The sequence below is a fragment of the Dendrobates tinctorius genome, unplaced genomic scaffold (genome assembly GCF_039654945.1).
Source record: "Dendrobates tinctorius isolate UK_male_01 unplaced genomic scaffold, ASM3965494v1 ptg000171l, whole genome shotgun sequence".
NCBI classification, from domain to species: domain Eukaryota; kingdom Metazoa; phylum Chordata; class Amphibia; order Anura; family Dendrobatidae; genus Dendrobates; species Dendrobates tinctorius.
Window position 1 is genome coordinate 21,231,061 of NW_027361838.1, and position 19,323 is coordinate 21,250,383.

At 46.4% G+C, this 19,323-nt stretch overlaps 1 protein-coding gene across 5 annotated transcripts in view; it reads left to right on the forward strand.

Annotated features, from left to right (window-relative positions):
* RALBP1 (ralA binding protein 1) overlaps positions 1 to 16,549 on the forward strand; it is an 80,030-nt gene extending 63,481 nt beyond the window's left edge. For all 5 annotated transcript variants that reach the window (XM_073550959.1, XM_073550960.1, XM_073550963.1 and 2 more), the window contains 4 exons: positions 520 to 630; positions 9,687 to 9,808; positions 10,489 to 10,612; positions 13,224 to 16,549. In XM_073550959.1, the coding sequence (XP_073407060.1) occupies positions 520 to 630; positions 9,687 to 9,808; positions 10,489 to 10,612; positions 13,224 to 13,463 (597 nt within the window). In that variant the 3' untranslated portion in view covers positions 13,464 to 16,549. The remainder of the gene's footprint in view (positions 1 to 519; positions 631 to 9,686; positions 9,809 to 10,488; positions 10,613 to 13,223) is intronic.
* Positions 16,550 to 19,323: the final 2,774 nt, after the last annotated feature.

Consider the following 19,323-nt stretch of genomic DNA (forward strand, 5'->3'; position numbering starts at 1 on the left):
TGTCCACCTCTTCACTGCTCTTATCTCTTCTCTTTTTTATTCTGTGTCTTTCATTTCTGTACTGCAGCTGAGTCATGACTTTGTACTTGCCAAGCTATCCACGTCGTATCTTCACTTTCCACATTTGTGGGTTTTATTGCATAACTTTGTGATTAATAACTAACCTAATGGATGATTTACAAGATCAGAAAACTTTTGCTGCTTTTGCATAGATTCAAAATAATACAATGCATAGAGAACATTTTTGTAACATATATCGCAAACTGTAAAAAAAAATAGTATTTTTTTTTTTTTTCTTTTAAACCATATATAACAGGCATTTTAATTACCTGCACATCAAAGGGGGTGTCCGGGTCCTAAGACCTCTCCCCTCCGCCAACAGCTCAGTAGACCCTTGAACTGTGTGTAGCTCTGCAGACGGGAGAGCACATCTCCTGTCTGAGGCTTCCTAGCCTATGCTTTCATCTTATGGAAAATGAACAATTGGCAAAGTCATTTTATCTCAAGTACTTTTCATAGGACTGTGAAACCAAGATCGCCCAAGAAATCGCTAGTCTTTCAAAGGAAGATGTTTCTAAAGAGGAGATGACAGAAAATGAAGAAGAGGTTCTTAATATACTGCTTGCACAGGTAATGCATTACTTGTCTGTAAGGACTAACATACACATAGGTATAGGCCATAGACCACCACCTGACCGCATTGTCAGGGATCACGTAAAATTAATGGATATGAAACAACCAAGCTTAGGAGAACACACTACGCTGGACTATGATGTCATACAAATTAATTTTAAATCATAATCATATAGTGAAAAAGCAGAGATGTGTAGGGTTGATTACCAGGTAACACTAGATGAAGGACAGTGCATTATTGGGTGTTAAGTCTCCTTAGGTCTCTACTGAAAATTTAGGATTAATGACCATGAATGTAGTATAAACTTTTAAAAGTTTCAAAATTTTAGTGTAACAGAGTTCCGCAAAAAATTAGCGACTTTTTGCGTTTTGAATCCGCTCTGCCAAAATGAACGGAGTTGGTGAGGAGACAGGGCAAGGCACACCCAAGGCCTGTCCTATTCATCAAAAGTGCCAGCGTTTTGTATGCCAGATATGCCCCTAGTAGCATTTTTGGCGAGGCAAAACCACTCGAAAGATGTGCCGAATTCATAAAGTGGCATATGCCTTGTACCCCAGCAGGACTGGCGTAACATAAGCTTGTGCTATGCCAGTCTTGGTGAATCGGCCCCATAGTGTATAAACTGGCTTTATATTACAACGTTGGATAACTTTACAAATGGAATTAATTTAGATATGATTTGTTTTCACTGGACAAGCACTTTAATCCTTTCCAGCCTAACTATGAAGGTTGAACAGTAACCTGTTGTAGAATTTTTTAAATGCTGCTGTGTTATCTGACATCTGTTTCATCGGTAAAAGAATAGCTGCAGAGTTTCCTTATAGATTTTGGAAGGCATATGTGCTGTACACCAGCAGCAAAGTGGATGAGGATTGATAAATTCTCACACTGCTAACATTTTCTGCTCAATAATGCATGTCCATTCTTGATACTGATCACACACAGATCCACAGCAAAATGTGTATCCTGACCTACAGTGAGGACATATTGTGAATAAGCCAAATTACCGTTGGGGTCACCCAAGTCATCGCTGCTCTCACGGACACACAGACCCAAGGAGGATTAGTCTGCCAATAGCAAAGAAGCAAGAAAAAGTATTCAGACTTTTTATTCAGCTCGGGATTTTAGATTCATTGCAGACAATGGGTAGCAAAATCCATATAAAACTGAGAACTGTTTGGTGCTGATTTTCTTATGGATTCTAGGTCTGATTTGCTGCTGAATTTTAGGTACTGGTATGAACCTTACGGTGACATTGTCAGTCTTTATTTGGGCAGCCAGTGTTACAATACTTTTCAGAGTGAAGAGTCTACATAGATACAGTATATGCTGTACAATATTAACCGCTTCACTCCCGGAACTTTTTTCGTTTTTCGCTCCCTTCTTTCCAGAGCCATAACTTTTTTATTTTTCCGTCAATATGGCCATGTGAGGACTTATTTTTTGCGGGACGAGTTGTACTTTTAAACAACACCATTGGTTTTACCATGCCGTGTACTCGAAATCGGGAAAAAAATTCCAAGTGCGGTGAAATTGCAAAAAAAAGTGCAATCCCACACTTGTTTTTAGCTTGGCTTTTTTGCTAGGTTCACTAGATGCTAAATCTAACCTGCCATTATGATTCTCCAGGTCATTACGAGCTCATAGACACCAAGCATGTCTATGTTCTCTTTTATCTAAGTGGTGAAAAAAAATTCCAAAGTTTGCTTAAAACAAAAAAAAAAAAGCGCAATTTTCTGAGACCCGTAGCATCTCCATTTTTCATGATCTTGGGTGGGTGAGGACTTATTTTTTGCGTGCTGGGCTGACGTTTTCAATGATACCACTTTTGTGCAGATGCGTTCTTTTGATCACCCGTTATTGCATTTTAATGCAATGTCGCGGCAACCAAAAAAATGTAATTCTGGCGTTTTGAATTTTACTTTGTCGCCTCATTGGGGGGGACAGAACCATGGGTGTTATGCTGCTGTCCACTAGGAGGCGACAATATGCATAATCTGAAAAAGATTAACTTTGGCTCCACCTCTGCAGTATACACCCCTGGACGGCGTCAGCCTTCTCCAGTTTTTGATTAGTGTCGCAAGGAGGCACACCTAAAGATTTTATTTTTTTTTTTCATTTATTTATTTTTTTTCCCGACGGATTACAGATGAAGAAAAGGGGGTCTCCAGCAAGACCACCGGCATGGCTCCTTCCTCGGCCCCCTATTATGGGGTGCCTGGTTGAAGTTGAGATGGTTATTCCCCATGTCGCTCCTTCCCCAGTCCCTCAGGTACTGGTTCGATGTCGAGACCCCCTCCTTACCCAATCCCTTTGGGGTCTGGGTTGAGGTCGAGGTGAGGATGAAGACCCCTGATGGTGACAGACGCACCCTCCCTAATCCCCCTCTGGGGGCATTAGGTTGAGACGCCTCAGGTAGGGTTTGTACAAGGCAGCATTCTGCAACTTCAACAGCCAGGGACCCCAGCCCTGCTGCGGGCTCCTGTTGGGGCCGGGGGAGAGTGCAGGCAGACAGGGCACATACAGAGACAGGGCTCCCTTCTCCCCTGTCTCTGCGGCAGCATCACCTCCATAGCGCCTCAGGGGGACCCCTCACATGGCCCCGTTACCGCTGCTAGCCCCACCGCTATCCTGCCTCTCAATCCGGAGGGGTCTGGTTCAGATCCGACCCCCTCCCGGACATCCGCGCCGGCCTGGAGCCCTTCTGGGCATCAGGCTTATAACTTAGACCGCGGCTTCGGCCTAGCTGAAGCCACCGCCGCCTCCTCCCCGCCCCCCGGATGACGAATATGACACTCTACAGTGTCATAGAAGGGGCGGATCGAGGCAGGGCGCGTTTTTACATAGCCGTGCGCGCTCTTTTTCAGCTCTCCGCCCCCTTCTTCCTCCTCGTCTTCTCGGCGGCCATCTTCGCTGCAGCAGACGCCGTCTGTGACATCAGCAGCAGCGTCAGCAGTCTCCGGGGGGCACAGGACTGTGAATTGTCGGCGCTGGACCTAGTGGCACACTGGTGGGGTAAGATCACAGCTGGGTTCTCTTTACTAGGCTGTGAATCCATATTACCTATAAGGCTCTCCTATAGTTTTCCTCTGCGTAGCCACCCCTGTAGGGTCCTCTGCTAGCCAGCCTCTGTGCACTATGCCGGGCTTAAGGAAGAGAACCAGGCAGGACTGCTTTTATGCTTTCTGCACAGCCTGCAAAACCACTCTCCCCAGTGGCAGCACGTACCCGCACTGCTGGGATTGTATCCAAAATACTGGGTCAAAACCCCAAGAAGCCCCTACCATTGCTTCAGCGCCGGCTACCATGCCGGAATGGGCTACTCAGATGTCTCAGTCTATGGCACAGTCCATAGATAACATAACCTCCACACTACTCCAGGCTCTGCAGGGTCATGCCTCGGCTATGAACGTTACCCAGCAAAGGGACAGCTCGTGTCATGGACATGCCGTTTCCGACATTCACAGACGTAAGCGGACCGACAGGTCGCGTTCATCCGCGTCATCCCATAGCACACGGTCATCACCCTCCAGGGAGAGACACCGTGGTTCCAGGTCACCTAGACCGTCCCCTAACAGAGACAGACAACGCAGATCTCCACAGCGATCCCCGACCACAGAAGACCTCCGCCCCCGTTTCGCCCTCCAGGGAACGCCTTAGCGACACGCAGGAATCGGAAAGCATCTGTGACTCCGACAACGAAAAACGGAGAGGTCTCTGGTCCCTGGCCCCCCGAGCAATACGGCGCTAGTTGAGGACGTAATTTCTTCCATCCATCGGGTGCTGGACATTTCTGATCCACCCCCGGAAGCCCCAGAACACAAAATTTGTTTTGAAAGTGTTATGAAACCACCTAAGGTCTTTTCTAATCACCCGGAATTTCAGGCGATAATTACTGAGCAGTTTTCGCAGCCTGAGAAGAAATTCGCCAATGGCAAATATCTGGAAGCAAGGTACCCCTTTCCACAGAAGGACACCAAGGAGTGGACAGATCCACCCTAAGTGGACCCCCCAGTCTCTAGGCTAGCAGCACAGACCCTCCTCTCATTGCCAGATAGCTTAACCCTCAGGGATGCAGCAGACCGGCAAGTAGAACACATGGCTCGTTCAATCTTCGAAGCGGCAGGGGCCTCTCTGGCTCCCGCGTTCGCCTCAGTCTGGCGGCCAAGGCCGTGCTGGCTTTGGCAAAAAAATTGCAGGCTGGCCTCCAAGCCTCAAATCCTGAGCTGTCGGACCAGGCGGTTCAAATAGCGGTGGTAGCAGATTACATGCTTCATGCAGCTCTGGATTCCGCAAGGGGTGTAGCGGGAATAGAATCAAACGCCATCACGATCCGGTATATCCTCTGGCTGCGGGAATGGAAAGCAGACGCGGCCTCAAAGAAGTCCCTCACGCATCTCCCGTACCTCAGTGGGCGGCTTTTTGGTGAAAAGTTGGACACAATGATATCCAATGCCACTGGGGGTAAGAGTACCTCTCTCTCTCTCTCTCTCTCTCTCAACTAAAACCTAAACGCACGTTCAAAAGGCGTAACCAAACTCGGTTCCGATCCTTTCGGAATTTTTCAGGCTGGTCGGTCTCGCGCCCAGCACAAAATCGTAACGCTCTCTGCGCAGAGACAACCCACGGGCGGCGCAGAGGCCGGACAGGACCTGGCATTCAAAAGCAAGCCAGGCAAAGCCCAAGGGATGAAAACCTCCTCTTCATGATTCACGAATTCCGGAAGACACCCCACCCGTAGGCGGATGACTGCTACTCTTTCAGTAGGTCTGGCTGCATATTACAGAAGACAGGTGGGTCAAGGAAATAGTGTCTTCCGGATACAAGATCGAGTTCACTTCCAGCCCACCGAACCGGTTCTTCCTCTCTGTTCCCCGAAAACCGCCAGACAAGGCTCGTGCCTTTCATCAAGTAGTTTCCTCCCTCCTTCAGACAGGAGTCATAGTACTGGTTCCTGCAGAAGAGCGCTTCCGAGGGTTCTACTCCAATCTGTTTGTAGTCCCCAAGAAGGGAGGCAGCGTTCAGCCCATACTAGACCTAAAACAACTCAACAAGTATGTTCGGGTTCGTCATTTTCACATAGAGTCCCTTCGGTCAATCATTGCGTCCATGGAGAAGGGAGAATATCTCTCCTCCATAGATCCATAGACATACAAGACGCATATCTGCATATACCGATTGCTCCCGCCCATCAGAGATTTCTCAGATTCGCCATCAACCAGGACCACTACCAGTTCGTGGCTCTACCGTTCGGACTCGCCACGGCTCCCAGAACGTTTACCAAGATCATGGCAGCCACCATTGACGTTCTACACTCCAGAGGCATAGTAGTCGTTCCATACCTGGAGGACCTTCTCGTTAAGGCTTCCACCTTCAAGGATTGCGAGGTCAGCGTCTCAATCACTATCGACACTCTGAGTCGCCTGGGCTGGTTAGTCAACTTACAAAAGTCATCAACTACTCCGAGTCAGTCTCTGACCTTCCTGGGGATGTTATTCGACACCTCCAGAGGTCTGGTGCTCCTTCCCAGGGACAAGGCACTGGCTCTCCGTCTAGGAGTTCGCATACTCCTCCGCAATCCCCCCTCCCCCCCCCCATCTCTCCGGTTTGCCATGAGAATACTCGGCAGGATGGCAGCAGCAATGGAGGCGGTACCATTTGCCCAGTTTCACCTCAGGCCTCTTCAACTAGCCATCCTCAAGTCCTGGGACAGGAATCCTTTCACCCTCGACAGGGAGTTCCGGCTACCATCGGCAACCAGGAGGTCCCTACACTGGTGGCTCAAGCCAACCTCACTTGCAACGGGAAAATCCTTTCTCTCAGGTCAATGGAAGGTCCTGACCACCGACACGAGCCTGACAGGTTGGGGTGCGGTGCACCTACATCACCAGGCACAGGGCAAGTGGTCACCAGTGGAAGCGAACATGCCCATGAACATCCTGGAAATTCGGGCCTTCTTCCTGGCATTGAGAGCTTTTCGTCAATTACTGGCAGCCTCTCATATCAGAGTACAGTCGGACAATGCCACGGCGATGGCATGTGTGAATTACCAAGGCGGGACCCGCAGTACCCAGGCGATGAGAGAAGTGGCACATATCCTCCACTGGGCGGAAGATACGAGGTCGGTACTCTCTGCGGTCCACATTCCGGGTGTGGACAACTGGGAAGCCGACTTCCTCAGCAGACAAGGAATGGACTCGGGGGAGTGGTCTCTCCATCCTGAAATTTTTCGCCAGATCTGCCTTCGCTGGGGGACCCTGGACGTGGCCCTAATGGCATCCCATCTCAATGCAAAGGTCCCCAATTTCATGGCCAGGACACGCGATCCGTGGTCGCTCGGAGCAGATGCCCTGGTTCAGGACTGGACCCAGTTCCAGCTTCTGTACATTTTTCCACCTCTCCCCCTGATATCCAGAGTCGTGAGGAAGATCAAACAAGAGGGAGTTCCAACCATCCTGATCGCGCCAGACTGGCCCAGACGTACATGGTACGCCGACGTCGTACAACTTACAGCAGACGCCCCCTGGCGTCTCCCCAACCGTCCCGATCTTCTGTCACAAGGCCGTTCTTCCACCAGAACTCAGGGGCCCTCAATTTGACGGCGTGGCCCTTGAGACCTGGGTTCTAACCCAGGCAGGGCTCACCGGATGTCATTAGAACCATGATCAGGGCACGGAAGCCAGCCTCCGCCAAGATCTATTACTATACCTGGAGAGCTTTCTTTACCTGGTGCGAATCCCGCGGCCAGATCCCACTCCCTTATTCCCTCCCAAAAGTTCTTGGTTTTCTTCAATCGGGCCTGGACGCCAGGCTATCCCTGGGCTCGCTTAAGAGCCAGGTGTCGGCACTCTGTGCTTTTCCAGAGACGCATTGCAAACAAGCCGCAAGTGAGGACTTTTCTCCAGGGGGTCTCCTGATTTGGTTCCCCCTACAGACGTCCACTGGAGACGTGGGACCTTAACCTGGTCCTGACAGCATTGCAGGCACCACCTTTCGAACCCCTTGAAGTCACACTCTGCCTTCTTTCACAGAAGGTGGTCTTTCTGGTTGCACTCGCCTCGCTACGCAGGGTGTCTGAACTGTCGGCACTCTCCTGCAGACGGCCCTTCCTGGCCTTTCACCAGGACAAGGTGGTTCTCCGTACGGTTTCAGCCTTCCTTCCGAAGGTTGTGTCCAACTTCCACCTCAATGAGGAAATTTCACTGCCATTCCTTTTGCCCGGTTCCGGTTCATAGAGTGGAGAAGGCTCTGCATACGCTTGACCTCGTCAGAGCATTGCGTATATACGTGTCTAGGACTGTACCCTTCTGGAAGTGTGATTCCCTTTTCCTTCTTCCGGAAGGCGTTTGTAAGGGTCTGCCGGCTTCCAAAGCTACCCTTGCCAGGTGGATCAAGTCCACCATACAAGAGGCCTACTGCCTTAACTCTCCTCTTCCGGCCGGTATCACGGCACATTCTACGCGGGCGGTAGGGGCCTCCTGGGCCATTCGGCACCAGGCTTTGGCACAAGAAGTGTGTAAGGCGGCCACCTGGACTAGCCTACACACGTTTACAAAACACTGCAAAGTTCATACCCAGTCCTCAGCGGACGTGAGCCTGGGTAGACGGGTTCTGCAGGCAGCAGTGCCCCAAGTTTAGGGACCTGTCAGCACAATATTCGTCCATTGCTTCCCACCCAGGCACTGCTTTGGGACGTCCCATGCTTCTGTGTCCCCAAATGAGGCGACAGAGTAAAAGAGATTTTAGTGTACTCACCGTAAAATCTTTCTCTTTGCCTCTAATTGGGGGACACAGCTCCCACCCTGTTGCCCTAACGGGCCGTTGTTACGGTTGAGTTCTCATATTGTTCTTTGAGCTCGTACATAGTGGCCTTCTTACAGGCATGGTTAAGTTATTTCTGTTATGTTCCTCCTAATACTTTTGCACAAAACTGGAGAAGGCTGACGCCGTCCAGGGGTGTATACTGCAGAGGAGGAGCCAAAGTTAATCTTTTTCAGATTATGCATAGTGTCGCCTCCTAGTGGACAGCAGCATAACACCCATGGTTCTGTGTCCCCCCAATTAAAGGCTAAGAGAGATTTTACGGTGAGTACACAAAAATCTCCTTTTTTCTCGCTACGCCGTTTAGTGATCTGGTTAATGCTTTTCTTTTATTGATCGGGCGATTCTGAACGCAGCGATACCTAATGTGTATGTGGGATTTTTTTTTTTTTTTATTTTGATTGGGGCGAATGTGGGGTGATTTGAACTTTTAGGTTTTTTTTTTTTTAAAAAATTATTATTTTTTTTTACTTTTGGCATGCTTCAATAGCCTCCATAGGAGACTAGAAGCATGCACAACCCGATCGGCTCTGCTACATATGGGCGATGAGCAGATCGCCCAAATGTAGCAGATTTACTGTTGTGCTTTGAGCGCTGGCCACCGGGTGGCGCTCAGTCATCTGCCTGGAACAACCATAGAGGTCTCTATGAGACCTGTGGTTGTCCAGGCAACGTGACGCCGACCCCCAATCACGTGACGGGGGTCGTCGATGAGATCATTTCCGGCCCGGCGGCCGGAAGTGCTATTTAAATGCCCGCTGTCAGCTTTGACAGCGGAATTTAACTAGTTAATAGGCGCGGGCAGACGGCGATTCCGCTCACGCCTATTGCGGGCACATGTCAGCTGACATGTCGCGGCTTTAAGGTGGGCTCGCCGCCGGACTATTCTGTCATCGGTCAGGAAGGGGTTAATATACGAATGCATCTGACTTTTTTATTTTCTATTTTTTTCTTTTAAAAATAAAAAGTCAGTGCATGGATCGGCACATGGCAGAGCTCGGAAGTGCCCAGCGGACCCCTTTTAATATAATGGGTCCTTTTGGCTTTCCACCACGGTGTTGAGCATTTTACAAGATACAACAGCTCCGCATGCTGTACTACTTTTATCTAGCGTTTTGTCTGAATCTGTAACGGAGCCTCCAGTGCCCATGGCTGTACACTTTGCCACTTACTTGTATGCTACACGTTGTTCAGAGCAATCTTCCTCACTAATTGTTGTTTATCCTGATAGGAAAATGAGATCCTCACGGAGCAAGAAGAGCTTGTAGCAATGGAGCAATTTTTACGACGACAAATTGCTACAGAGAAGGAAGAAATTGATCGTCTGCGAGCAGAAATTTCAGAGATACAAAGGTGGGCTTCATTATTCAGTGTGTAACCCTATACACTCATGGCCATTACCGGGGCTGCTCTCTTGTGCAGTCTCCCAGCTTACTGCTCGCCAAGTGCGGAGATTGACAGTCAGAAGTTACCAGCGCCATGGACGTCCTGCTGACGCACACAGCTTCCAATATGGAGTAATTTGCAAAGTTGCTTGTTTCTACAGGCACGTTGCAATTATAACCATTTACAACCCTTTAATAAGGGTTACCAAGATCATGGCACTCTATTTTCTAGTCTGCGAGCTGCAGCATGACCATTGTTTTACTAGATGGAAATAGAAATAGTACGCACTGAATTTAAGAATTATGTAATCCCACGATTCATTCACATGGAACCATTTTGGTCTAAAAAACAACTACCTTCATCAAAGATTAGATTATTTCGTAATCTTGCGGCATTTTATGTCAGCAGTGTCAGGCTTGTAACAGGTTTACTGCTGTGTTCCGTAGTGATTCTACAAATTTAAGGAGGAAATATGTGAAATCTAAACTTACAACTCCATATTTATCTGCATACCGGTTTATGGCTTTATTTTACAGATTACCTTTTTTTTTATTGCAGGTGTAATAAACTCTAGCATAGGAATCCAATTTCAGGTTACTGAATGTTTGGTCTTTTGCACTTTTCAAATCTGACTTTTCTCATTGTAGTCGGCAACAACATGGCCGGAGTGAGACTGAGGAGTATTCATCAGAGAGTGAGAGTGAAAGTGAGGATGAAGAAGAGTTACAGATTATTCTGGAGGATCTCCAGCGGCAGAATGAAGAGTTGGAGGTAAGTATTCTTTTATCTGGATCTTGAGTATCAATGGTCATGTACGTAAAAGGAATGTCAGCAGGTTTTTGCTATTTAGTCTGAGAGTAGTATAATATTGGGCATGAGACCCTGATTCCAGGGATGTGCCACTTATTAGGCTGTGTTGTAGTTTCAATAGTGTTTTATCAGCAGGAGATGAACATTTCCAGAACTAACACTCACATGATCATCAGTCAGCCTAATCTGTGTAACCCCACCCCCACCACTGATTGGCAGCTTGCTGACCATGCACAGTACTCAGGAAGCTGCCAGTTAGGGTTGTGGCTGGGGTTATATATGCATCAGATGACTTGGCTCTGCTAGATCTACATTAGACTAAACAGGTAGTCCATGAAAACTACACCAAGCAGCCCAGTAAATGACACATGCTTGGAATCGGGCTTTCTGGCCATATGTTGCTGCTGCACTCAGATAACATAGCAAAAAACCCTGCTGACAGATTCCCTTTAAAAGGAATTTGTAATCCAAAAATGATCTATTGTTTACATCCAGTTTTTGTGTTAAATGTAGTTAAATGTTTTTGTTTTTTGTTATAATTTGGTTTATTTTTTAACATGTCACAATCTCGATTTAAAAAATCTTGCTTTTTCACATTGGCTGTTAGGGCTTCTTTAGACTTTATTACAAATGTACATACAGTGGGTACGGAAAGAATTGAGACCCCTTTAAATTTTTCACTCTTTGTTTCATTGCAGCCATTTGGTAAATTCAAAAAAAAGATATTTTTTTTCCTCATTAAAGTACACTCTGCACCCCATCTTGACTGAAAAACAGAAATGTACAAATTTTTGCAAATTTATTAAAGAAAAACTGAAATATCACATGGTCATAAGTATTCAAACACTCATATTTAAGTCACATGCTGTCAATTTCCTTGTGATCCTCCTTAAGATGGTTCTACTACTTCATTGGAGTCCAGCTGTGTTTAATTAAACTGATAGGACTTGATTTGTACAGGCACACACCTGTCTATATAAGACCTCACAGCTCACAGTGCATGTCATACCAAATGAGAATCATGAGGTCAAAGGAACTGGCCAAGGAGCTCAGAGACAGAATTGTGGCAAGGCACAGATCTGGCCAAGGTTACAAAAGAATTTCTGCAGTACTAAAGGTTCCTAACAGCACAATGGCCTCCATAATCCTTAAATGGAAGAAGTTTGGGACCACCAGAAGTTTTCCTAGATCTGGTCATCCAGCCAAACTGAGCAATCGTGGGAGGAAAGCCTTGGTGAGAGAGGTAAAGAAGAACCCCAAGATTACTGTGGCTGAGCTCCACAGATGCTGAAGGGAGATGGGAGAAAGTTCCACAAAGTCAACTATCACTGCAGCCCTCCACCAGTCGGGCCTTTATGGCAGAGTGGCCTGACGGAAGCTTCTCCTCAGTGCCAGAGATATGAAAGACCACATAGAGTTTGCTAAAGAAAAAAAACACATGAAGGACTCCCAGAATAAGAAATAAGATTCTCTGGTCTGATGAGATAAAGAGAGAACTTTTTGGTGATAATTCTAAGCGGTATGTGTGGAGAAACCCAGGCACTGCTCATCACTTGCCCAATACAATCCCATCAGTGAAACGTGGTGGCAGCATCATGCTGTGGGGGTGTTTTTTCAGCTGCAGGGACAGGACGACTGGTTGCAGTTGAAGGAAACATGAACGCGGCCAAGTACAGAGATAACCTGAATGAAAACCTCTTCCAGAGTGCTCTGTACCTCAGACTTGGCCGAAGGTTCACGTTCCAACAAGACAATGCCCTAAGCACACAGCTAAAATAACAAAGGAGTGGCTTCAGAAGAATTCTGTGACCCTTCTTGACTGGCTCAGGCAGAGCCCTGACCTAAACTCAATTGAGCATCTCTGGAGAGACCTGAAAATGGCTGTCCACCAATGTTCACCATCCAACCTGACGGAAGAGAGGATCTGCAAGGAAGAATGTCAGAGGATCACTAAATCCAGGTGTGAAAAACTTGTTGCATCATTCCCAAGAAGACTGATTGCTTTAGTAACTGAAAAGGGTGCTTCTACATTTGTTTTTTTTTTTTTCAGTCAAGATGGAGTGCAGAGTGTACATTAATGAGAAAAAAATGAACTTTTTTGAATTTACCAAATGACTGCAATGAAACAAAAAGTGAAAAATATAAAGAGGTCTGAATACTTTCCATACCCACTGTGTGTGCAAAGGTGATTGTGAAGAGCGGAAAGCGGGGTCAAATGTGACCTCTCCTATTGTGAATGGTGGATCCTGTGTTATTAGCTGTGTATAGAGCGGTTACAGTCATTGAAATCCTATCTCTGAGAACCTGAAGATTTGCTGTAAACTCTTCCTCTAATAACCGGAAGTATGAGCTGAAAAGAAAACCCCATTGTGAGAATTACCATTTTTTTTCATGAACATGTTGGAACTTTGCCATGCTAGCATGCCTTCAGTTCTCTCCATTTCCTCCTCCTTACTTGGCTTTTGGAGGTCCTTGTTTGTGTGACTTGTGTTTTGGTGTGCTTCGAATACACATACTAGTTGGATAGTTGATGTTTGGCAATTTATTCCAAGTGTACAACTTCTTTTGTCAGATTAAGAACAATCATTTGAACCAAGCCATTCACGAGGAGAGAGAAGCGATCATTGAGCTGCGTGTGCAGCTTAGGCTGTTACAGATGCAACGCATAAAATCCGAGCAGCTGCAGGATGAAGAGGAGCCAGGGAAAGCGGGCAGCAGACCCCAGCTGCAGAGAGATGCCGCCTCCGAAACAAAGACGAAAGAGCAAGCGAGACCCTCGCCAGTAAAGGACTGGAAGGAAACTCTGATATGAGAAGTGAATCCCATGTGAAGTGCTTATTAACCCTTTCAGACCATCGCTGTGATTTTTGTTTCGCAAAGTAACTGCCCTCCTGAGGAAAACAGCCTTTTTTTTTTCTTTTATGTTCCAGTTTGTTCTTGGGGTTCTGGCTTTTCTGGGTCACTTCTATGAAATAACGATTATTTTGTACACATATTAATGGTGAGAAAAGAATGTAGTTTTCTGAATGATGGGACTTGTGGCAAGTGTTTCAGAAATGCGGCTGAGGGTTTTTTTTTTTTGTTTTTTTTAAACACTTATTTTTAGGTGATTTTATGATACAGATGTTACCAGGCACACCATTCTATATTATTTATTCATGAGTATCTTGGCATCCGAGCAGCTTTAAGATATAGGTTAGTTATTTTTAATTTCCATAAGCCAGGGATTTTGCAGCTGTGAATGCACCTGTTTGAGACTACTGCAAATAAAACTTTTATTATATTGCTGTACATGGTTCTAAATGATCTGATCAGCTCTCCAGTGTTGCTGGCTTGCTGCCATTATTGCTTTCCCGCACCCTGAGTGAGCTATGACTTGAGGTCGTGCAGTTGTGCTGTACAGAACGGCATTCATTTCTTGCATTATGTACTCTGGAGATCTTCACCACATGTCTGACTTAGCAATTGAAGCATTAGCAATCAGATCGCTTTCCACACCTTAAGGCTGCGTTCCCACGATGAGCTTTTGGTGAGTTTTTGATGCAGATTTCTTGCACCCCTTTAAATAAAATGAGTTACTTGCAGCTTAAAAAAACCTCACCAAATACTCATTGTGAGAATATAGCCAAACACAGCCTGAAACTAGTAACTACGCTGTCCTTGTTGATTAAAGTCCTTCCCCATCCTTGTGGGAAATAGCCATTTTACAGGCTAAGTGTACGGGCACTCCTTTAGTATTTGCAGCAGACGTTTCGCAGGAAAAACTCTGTTTAAAATATGCCCGTTTGTGTTTTTACTTTTTTTTTTTTTTTTTGTTTGAAGGGGTGAAAAACACTGAAAGAATGGACATTTGAGTGTTCGAATCTGCAAGGAAAAAATAAGCAGCATGTGCACGAGATTTCAGAAATCTCATTTACTTTGCTGGTACTGTAAAATGCAGCGTTTTTGTCTACTGCAAAAATGTGCTGGGGAAAAAAGTGATAATGCACCATGTGAACAAGTCCTAACTCCTTTCTATGAATGTGCTCCTTGATTATCACGTGACATATATGCACAGAAGGCAAGTGATCTCAAATACAGAACGAGCTACTGGTGCACATTGCTGCAGAGGTTTAGAGCAAAGCTACAAAAGTGCAGGACACCAATGGATATATTAGTTATTTCAGAGCTACAGGCTCTTTGAAATGTGAATTAGGCAGCACATTCCTAGCCACCAGTGTATTAGAACAGTAATAACCCCGTTACATCAACGTGCCCCCATATGATATAATCATATACTGCCTAGTAACAGTAAAACATGACCGCAGTGCAAGTAGCCCCTTGAGACATGACGTTGAGATCCTGCGTCTTCGGCATGAACTGTAGACCTCCGTAATCCAAGTTGCCTGTAAACTGGAGCACAAAAGACGCACTTTGGTCAGACTTAAACTTTCTCTCCCCTTATGTTTTGTGCAGCTGTTGAACATTACCACAAAAATGCCTGCTCTTGCCAGCTCCACTGATGAGCATTAGTGGGGAAAAAAACAAAAATCCTTTTAAATTATTTTGTGAAGTGCAAGGAATAATTGAGGGGAATCTCCGATTTGGACTAGTAGAACATTTTGTATCTTGAGTCGCACTTAAAGATTGCCTATCCCTTAGAACGTAATGAGCTTTACCATTCAGTCTTTCACTTAACCTTTTTGTGCCTTTCTGCTTTATTTCAAAGCTACTTTTTGGTTATCTGCTCATACCACTTTTTTTGTTGGCTATTCATATCTTTTTCTTGTGAAGATGGAAAGCTGAGGTTTCATCACTTCTTGTAATGTGCTGTATTCAGTGATGGCAATCAGTCTTAACAATTCTACAGATTACCCTCTTGCAATCCTCCTTAAATCTAAGTGATATAGTGGTGACAGATACTTGAGATGAAGGCAGCTATTTGCCAGTAAATTACTGTAGGGTTGGGTTTCTTCTGTGACATTGCTATATAGGCTCAAACTACTTGAAGCCCGTGAATAGGTCTTCCCTTTTTGGATTGTCAGTGCAATCCACATATGCTATTTACTGGTGATATAGCTTCAGTTATCACGCATGGTTGAAGGATCAGCTTGTTTCGTTATGTAGTGGTGATCCTGAAAACCAACACAATATGAATAAGACACCTATTGCTCTTTTGCCACGTCTCGGCAAATGTCCTTTTAGCTTCAGATTCTTAGGTGATGTAGCCCCATTCAGTGGTTGACTGTCACCATGTGGCTGGCACCAGATCTGTGAAATAGTGTTATAGATTAATTGTGCATGTTTATACTGAAGCCCCAGCAATACTTTTGGTCTGGAAACCATTTTCTTGGAGCCATTAAAAGCACATTCCAGTCCTATTTTGGAGATACAGGGTTGCTTGGTGCTTAGATGTGTACAGTGGAGTTGTAGAGTGACGGTAGTCTCTGGTATTTAACAGATACCATCATTAAGTGAAAAGTGCTAGCGGTGTGATCCTGTGCATAAAACAAAAACGAATTCACCTTTTACCTCTCACTCTTTTGGTGACAATTTCCTGTTCCCCAAGGTCAATGGCAAAGTGAGTGGCACTGCCAATGACGATATAACTGGAATGAGCCACCCTACAAGTTCTACATGTTCCATAAAATGTGTACACAGGTAGAGTGCAGATTTGCTCTTTTGTCATATTCCTTTTGTTTTAAATTACTAAATGAAGTGTTAACATTTCCTTCTGTCTGTTACAAATACATTTTGTATTTACTGATGTTGGTCCATTTTGAAGCATTGCGTTCCAATTAATATTGTCACTTACCAGTATTTTTTTTTTTTTCTCCCAACTTTATGGAAGTCTCTTAGTTAATGTTTCTTATCCAGGCATTGTGCAACAGAGCAAATAAAGAATCTGTTTTAAACCTGCATGTGATGTTTTACTTGAGTGAGTCTTCACGACATTTGTTGTACCTGTACGTCATATTTGCCTAGGTGTTCCTGCAAATGGACATACCGGCATGTCCTGGTGATTGTGCGTGCAATTACCATGGGTGCTTTGCTTAACTGAGAGCCTAATTTCTGCAGTAATAGCCAGTGCCAGCATTGTCCCTATCTGTTTAACACCTTAGAAGCTACCGTCTATGTCAACCATGCGATCATGGGTTGCTGATTGATTGTGCTATGGCAATCTGTAGGTCAAAGAATGATCTCCAGGTCTGCTATGAAATGTTCAAGTCCCGTAGAGGGCCTAAATAAAAGGATAAAAAAATTTTTAAGGAAAATAGCTTACAAATCACTAAAAAATATTTCTCCAATAATTTTTCATTTTTATGTTAAATTTAACAAACTACATATATTGATTGCACCGTTCTGGACGCGAACATACCAAATAACTTGCATTATTTAACACATAAAAGAAATAAAGCTGCAAAAAGTGTTTTCTCCTTTGCCTCATTGGGGACACAGACCACGGGTGTTATGCTGCTGCCACTAAGTTGAGACAAAAGAGTTAGCTCCTCCGCAGTAAACACCCTCCTGCTTGGCTCCAAGTGAACCAGTTCTTGCTTAGTGTCTGTAGAAGGCACACTGGTCTGGTCTTCAGACCATTTATTATTTTACCTTTTTCATTTTTTCACATGGATGACGGGGCAACGGAACCTTTCAAGGCTCCGATTTCCCCAAAACCAACAACAGGCGAGCATGTGCGAGAGTCCCTCCACGTATCCTCTCCTGCAAGGTGGGATGCCATGCCTGAGCTAATTTATGGGCGACGGGTCCTTCAAAAGGCACCAATCTCCCCGTACCGACATACGGACGAGCACATGGAGTGTCGCCTTCATGTATCCACTGCCACAGCCAGGCTTATGCCGGACAACCAGCCTGTCCCCATCCTAAAGGATTGAACCCATAAGATGCAGAGGCCCCCTCTATGGCGTCCGAGCAGCCCCCAATGCATTACCACTGTTAAAGCAGATGATGCAAGGAGGCGGACGGTTTCTCCTCCACCTCCCTGTCAAGGGGATCGTTAATAGAGGGTGCCCTGCACTGTCCAAGCAATGCCACAGCTCACCTCAACAGAGAAGCATCCCACGACTGTGTAATGAGTTTGAAGCCCATACATCTCCCCTCCGCCGACAGGTCCAGGCTCTGGAATCCCATAGACCCGGTACCCCGGAACCGGTAACAGCTGCAAGGATCCGGTAAGAATCGGGGGTTATTTTGTAGCAGGAGGGCCCAGTAGCGGCGCTCGGTAGGTCGCGCTAACAGCGGGGACCAAAAAGGATTGTAGAGGTCCGCGGCATTTTTCTCCTCTGACCTCCCGGCTTTTCAGCCTTGCATAGGCTGCATCCCGGAAAGCTCCGCCCCCCCCTTCATCATCTCCCCTGCGGCTTCCCCCACGTACGCGCCTCTCGTTTGGAGCGAGAATCGCTCGGCAAGCTCTCGGCGGCCATTTTCTTCTATAGGCCGCATCCACACAGGGTCCGCCCCATGCGTCGTCAGTCCACACTTCGTATCTGGCGCTTCTCGTTTGGAACGAGATGTGCTCATCAAGCTCTCGGCGGCCATATTTCTGGAGACTCTAGCCGCCTCAGGACTTGTCGGGGGACTCTGGATACAGCTCCTGGCCAGGAAACCGGGCCCTGGGGAGATAGCCCACTCTGCAGTGCTTCATTACTGCGCGCCTGTCTACCTCTTAAGTTCTCCCCGCCTCTCAGCCTGGCCAGCGCTCCCGCCGTCCTCACTGCAGGCCGTAACAGTCTTCAGCTGCCGCCATCCTGACTGCGGTCTTCACCCTCCGCTGCTGCTGCAGTCATCTCCACAAAACTGCAACAGCTGATGCAGTGCAGCACAGAGGACCTAGGTAAAGGAGTTTTTCTTTGCAGTATCTGTTTTTTCCCATGTGAAGGATGGCTGTCCTTCCTTCCTTCCTGTCCTTCCCATATCCAGTGACTGTTCCGCTCTCCAGTCAGAGTGGAGCGGCACCAGATCTCAGGCTAATATGACCGGCCAGGCTGTGTTACCATCGGGCGCAGAATTATTAATTCCGCACAATCCCCAACACAGTCTAGGGCCCTCCGCACTGAACTGACTCAGCGGTGAACCCCTTTCACGGAGCTTCTGCAATGGGGTAAGACCTTGACGGCGCCCAGTATATATTAGTCCTTCCCTACATAGGCTCTGCTACATACTATCCTCCTCCGCTACTGACCCATACATGTCTATCCCTAAGGCATTCAGAATGGATAGTGGCCTCGGGGATAGAGTGCTTGCCTCGGCAGCACATACACTAAAAATGGTATAATACACTGCACAGGGATGGCATGCAGCTTTCCACTATCCAGTAGAGCTGCTGGCTGAGTGATTAAGCTACTGGTTTATGGAAAAGAATACTTCAGTTAAAGCCCTCTGTTCAAGTCTCACATGAGCCCTGTGATTCAGCCACCACTGATCCCAGCATACCTAGCCCCCCTAAGTGGGCTTTGTCACTGTCGCAATCCATGGCTTCTCTGGCCAAAGAGATTTAACACATCTGTGACGCCTCTGCGGATCCTAGCGTTCGCAAGACCAGCAAAGATGGATTCTTTCCTACGCAGGAGCTGTCGGCTAGCAGGGGCTGCAAGCAATCTAGAAGCGTACAGGTGGCTAGATATCGGATTCGTTGTACGTTACCCGATCATTCAAGTGTTTTTGCTCCAGTG